This window comes from Scyliorhinus canicula, chromosome 24, assembly GCF_902713615.1.
Source record: "Scyliorhinus canicula chromosome 24, sScyCan1.1, whole genome shotgun sequence".
NCBI classification, from domain to species: domain Eukaryota; kingdom Metazoa; phylum Chordata; class Chondrichthyes; order Carcharhiniformes; family Scyliorhinidae; genus Scyliorhinus; species Scyliorhinus canicula.
In genome coordinates this window covers 9,472,198-9,477,681 of record NC_052169.1, presented here as the reverse complement: position 1 = coordinate 9,477,681, position 5,484 = coordinate 9,472,198, and the positions used below count along the sequence as shown (strand labels likewise).

Below are 5,484 nucleotides of genomic sequence, written 5' to 3'. Positions count from 1 at the left end.
TTTACCTTTACACTAGTTACACTTAAGTAAACATTAGCGGGTGTTTGCCCTTCCATAATGGCTGACCACTTGTGAAACATGTCTGCTATTTCTAGTGTGTCTCTGCTTTCTCCCTCCCTCTACTTTTTGTTCTTCCCCACGATCGACAGGAACTCGCCTGAACTTGTCGACGAAGGTATCAGCAGCATTAATATGTCCATTGAGATTAATGGCACCCTCTATACAGGTAATGCTAACTCCCCTTAATCCATAGGGTTCAGTTCAAAGTCAGAGGTGATTAAGCAGCCATCAGGTGCACGACGGTTTAATGCTTGACAAGGTGTACAGGTCTGCTGTACACTCTCCTGTTTATGGTCTTTACAATTCTAAAGTGCATTGTCAGAGAGTTTATTGTGGACATGTTTTATGTCTGGCATGTGCCCCAATCTTTGTCAGGACCTCGATAATCTGTCCCTATTTATATTTGGGGCGTGCGAGTGGACCGATGGGTGTACAGGACCCCACGCGCAAGCCCCGCTGGGATCCCCCTGTGCACGCTCTGCCCTCACAAAATTCTGCTGGGCTTTTAATTCCCGGCTGCATTGAGGCCATTCTGGCTTCAGAAGCACCTTTCAAATGGGCAATGCTGCTTTTAATTTTTTTTAAAGAAGTTGAGGCAATACCGAGTCAGAAACCATCAGGGGTAGCGTAACCCACGGTGGGATTTTTTTTTTACCATCCGAGATGGATGGTGACGCGAAGTGAGAGGACTGCTGGCCAGTCCGTGATTGTATAAAGCCGCAACGTCGCTTCCTTTACCCGTCAGTGCCAGGGGTTCTGGCCATGACTCCCGTGTTGGTCAATGCCCTAAGCTGGCTGCCTTCACTGGCTGCCTTCACTGGCTGCCTTCACTGGCTCCCCTCACTGGCTCTCCTCACTGGCTCTCCTCACTGGCTGCCCTCACTGGCTGCCCTCACTGGCTCCCTCACTGGCTCTCTTCACTGGCTGCCCTCACTGGCTCTCTTCACTGGCTCCCCTCACTGGCTCTCTTCACTGGCTCCCCTCACTGGCTCTCTGCACTGGCTCCCCTCACTGGCTCCCCTCACTGGCTCCCCTCACTGGCTCTCTTCACTGGCTGCCCTCACTGGCTGCCCTAACTGGCTCTCCTCACTGGCTCTCTTCACTGGCTGCCCTCACTGGCTCCCCTCACTGGCTCCCCTCACTGGCTGCCCTCACTGGCTGCCCTAACTGGCTCTCCTCACTGGCTCTCTTCACTGGCTGCCCTCACTGGCTCTCTTCACTGGCTCCCCTCACTGGCTCTCTTCACTGGCTGCCCTCACTGGCTCTCTTCACTGGCTCCCCTCACTGGCTCTCTTCACTGGCTGCCCTCACTGGCTCTCTTCACTGGCTCCCCTCACTGGCTCTCCTCACTGGCTCTCTTCACTGGCTCCCCTCACTGGCTCCCCTCACTGGCTGCCCTCACTGGCTCTCCTCACTGGCTTCCCTCACTGGCTGCCCTCACTGGCTCCCCTCACTGGCTCCCCTCACTGGCTCTCTTCACTGGCTCCCCTCACTGGCTCCCCTCACTGGCTCCCCTCACTGGCTGCCCTCACTGGCTGCCCTCACTGGCTCCCCTCACTGGCTGCCCTCACTGGCTGCCTTCACTGGCTCCCCTCACTGGCTTCCCTCACTGGCTGCCCTCACTGGCTGCCCTCACTGGCTCCCCTCACTGGCTCTCCTCTCTGGCTGCCCTCACTGGCTGCCTTCACTGGCTGTCCTCACTGGCTGCCCTCACTGGCTCCCCTCACTGGCTCTCCTCACTGGCTCTCTTCACTGGCTCCCCTCACTGGCTCCCCTCACTGGCTCTCCTCAGTGGCTGCCCTCACTGGCTGCCTTCACTGGCTGTCCTCACTGGCTGTCCTCACTGGCTCCCCTCACTGGCTCTCTTCACTGGCTGCCCTCACTGCTCTCCTCACTGGCTGCCCTCACTGGCTGCCCTCACTGGCTGCCCTCACTGGCTGCCCTCACTGGTTCCCCTCACTGGCTCCCCTCACTGGCTCCCCCACTGGCTCCCCTCACTGGCTCCCCTCACTGGCTCTCCTCACTGGCTCTCCTCACTGGCTCTCCCCACTGGCTCCCCTCACTGGCTCCCCTCACTGGCTCTCCCCACTGGCTCCCCTCACTGGCTCCCCTCACTGGCTGCCCTCACTGGCTCCCCTCACTGGCTCCCCTCACTGACTCTCCTCACTGGCTCTCCCCACTGGCTCTCCTCACTGGCTTCCCTCACTGCCTCCCCTCACTGCCTCCCCTCACTACCTCCCCTCACTACCTCCCTCACTCCCTCCCTCACTGCCTCCCCTCACTGTGCCCTCACTGGCTGCCCTAAGCTGGCTGCCCTCACTGGCTGCCCTAAGCTGGCTCTCACTGGCTCTCCTCACTGGCTCCCCTCACTGGCTGCCCTCACTGGCTGCCCTAGCTGGCTCCCTCCTGGCTGCCCTAAGCTGGCTCCCCTCACTGGCTCTCCTCACTGGCTCCCCTCACTGGCTGCCCTCACTGGCTCCCCTCACTGGCTCACCCTGAGCCCTGGGGGGGAAAAAACATCACCGACTGTAAACATCATCGATGCTGATCGCAATACCGCCGGCTTGCTAAAGTTCGTTTGTTTCTGCCCCGGGAGGAAGCCTTCTCGGACCACAACACCCCCTTGACTCAGTTGATTGATTTAGTTTGTCGCAAGATTAGTAAAGCCTGGCGCGGAATTGCCAAGGGCTGGGGGGCCGGGTGCACGGGTGGGAGACGACACGCGAGTGGGGAACTGCGCGGCCCACGTCCCGGTGGGTATCTCTCTCTCGCCTCTCGAGCCCGGCGGCTGTGGGTTCACGTCGGACCCTGGAGGCCAGAGCAGCTCATCGAAGACGGCGTTCCCAGTGCAGCGCGGAGGGAGGGCCACACTGGCGGAGGGGCCGCCTTGCAGAGGAGGTGATCACACCCGCCTGCCCTCTCTGATAGGTCAAGACACCACAGAGAGCGATTTGGGGGGGGGGGGGGGGGGAGCGTGGTATCCTCTGTGTCCAGGCATCACATGAACAGATTTACCTGCTGGTTATTCCTGCCTGTGGGACCACGTTTGGTGCCACTTGAGTTAAAACAGCGACGAACGCCAATAGCTGCAAAAGGCTTTGGGACATCCTGGGGCGGTGAAGGGCGCTACGTCAATGCAGGTTTTCTCTTTGTTTCTTTTGCGCGGAATCTGTTGTTTTCCCTCGCGGTTTAAAGCGGGCAATCCCAAATTTAACAAAAAAGAGCAAACCTCCATCTTTGTCCCCTGCGCAGGAGTGCTGTTCGCCCAGAGACCAGCTGTGCACGTGATCGCAGGGCCAAGCAGCAGCGCCTCTGGCCTCGCAGAGCACCTCCAGGTCCGACCTCCGTCAAGGGCCCCACCTCGCCGAGCCCTCCACCAGCGGCTCCCCCTGAAGGTGGCACCCCGCCTCCACGGCGTCGGCAAATGGACTTGTCCCGATTTGTATTTTTCTAGAATAAGGGCAGGGAGAGAAGAAGAAGAAGAAGAAGAAAGCGGAAGAAAGACGCAGGGAAAAAAAAAACAGAGAGAGAGAGAACAGAAAAGGATTGCACAGATCTTTTCAGCTCAAGGAACTTAACGCGACAATTCATTTTAGAATGTTTAGCCGATCTCTCATGGCGTTGCACAGGGAGAGGTCAAAACTGTCTTCAGGTTAAAGGGGGCTTGAGGTTAATAAGACCGGGTGTGTCGATGTAACTCTCTCCTCCCCCCCCCCCCCCCCCCCCCCCGATTTATGTACAGTTCATATTTTTATATATCCATTATACATTTATACATCCACACTTATAATGGGACCTGCCCAATGTCAGTCGGCCACTCTGCAGCTACACCCTCCGGCCAGTAGTGGCGCTGCGGGGCCACCACTGGTAGGAAGGTGTAATTACAGCGTGACATGTTTACATGGATCATTCCCATTATAAAGATGGCCATAGGGATTAATAATGGAAAGGGCTGACAGGAAGTGCATGCCAACGCAAGATTTTTTTTTAATATATTATATAAATATGCAGCCAATTATATGTGTGATTTAAATTTGACTTTACCTGAAAGTGACAGTGTCCCTTTTTGTTGGCTTCCGACAACTGTTGAAAGGTCAAAGGGGAGGAGGTCCAGGGTGAGGTTGCGACCTCCTGATTTATGGTTATTATTCACTGCCATCTGGAAAATCCAATCGGGAATAAGTCGTAAACGGAGAATGCTGCATTGCAATTTGACTCATCAATTTGTCGAGCGTAACAGTGAAGCCCTTGTGTCGGGGACATCTTTCTCTGGGCTGTGGGTCCACAGGCATTGCTTCTCTCCAATAATGTCCTGACGGTTCGCGCCCCCCGAGACCTGAGCACGCATTCTAGGCTGACGCTCCCCCTGCAGCGCTGCGGGAGCGCCACACTGCCAGAGGTGCCGTCATTCGGACGACACCCAAAACTGAATTCCCCGCCTGCACTCTCGGGTGATTGGGGAAGATCACGTGGCCACCATTGAGAAGAAGACGAGTGGGGGGGGGGGGGTTCTCCACCCAGCACCCTGACCAATATTTATCCCTCAGACAACATCACAAAAACTGATTCCCTGTTCACTATTTCGCTGCTGTTTGAAGGAACTTCTTTCCCCGCAAATTGACTACACTTCAAAAAGGACGTCATTGGTCGAGAAGTTTGGCAGCGGCAAATCTTTCTTTCTCACCCAGTATGCCCACCAGAGGTCGCTAGTTAGCAATCAGGAGGAGACACTCTGGCTCATTGACCCTTGATTAGCCCATGGTGGGGGGGGTTGGATGCTGATGCTAGCAGTAGCTGGGAATGCCAAGGACCTAGATTGACTATGGCCTGGTCCAACAGGGGAGCCATTGTTTATGGAGTCATAGGACCGCTACGGCGCAGAAGGAGCCCATTCCGCCCACCAGGTCTAGGACCTCTCGAAAGAACACCCTACCCCAGACCCACTCCCCCGCTCTGTCCCCCGTAACCCCACCCAACGTTTGGACACTTAAGGGGCAATTTTATCATGGCCAACCCACCTAACCTGCACATCTTTGGGTCGTGGGGGCGAAACCCACACAGGCAAGGGGAGAACGTGCAAACTCCACACGGACAGTGACCCAGGGCCGGGATTCGAACCCGGATCCTCGACCGCCGTGCCTGTTTGCCTTTTTGTTTTGGAGGGCTGGAGGAGGGACTGGGGACAAGATAAATACATTGTGTGCACAGCACTCCCACACCATGGGTACCACCGCTGGGTGTACACAGTTGAGTGCCCAGAATCTGTGTGCAGAGAGTGGACGGTGGGCAAACACTAATGAACAAGCCCCGTCCCTTTTTTCCGTGACATGGCACTTATATTGAGGGGAGCATAATGTTTATATATATTTTTTTGAAATCATGTTTTGCGATCACTTGATTAGCCTTTGTCACTGGGGGGGATTT

The 5,484-nt window shown here is 56.0% G+C and overlaps 1 protein-coding gene across 1 annotated transcript in view; it reads left to right on the top strand.

Moving 5' to 3' along the window:
• The window catches only part of LOC119956748 (AT-rich interactive domain-containing protein 3B-like), a 184,461-nt gene extending 180,699 nt beyond the window's left edge, over positions 1-3,762 (top strand). The window contains 4 exon segments of the mRNA XM_038784098.1: positions 139-157; positions 159-226; positions 3,313-3,374; positions 3,376-3,762. Of these exon segments, the coding sequence (XP_038640026.1) occupies positions 139-157; positions 159-226; positions 3,313-3,374; positions 3,376-3,453 (227 nt within the window). The 3' untranslated portion in view covers positions 3,454-3,762.
• Positions 3,763-5,484: the final 1,722 nt, after the last annotated feature.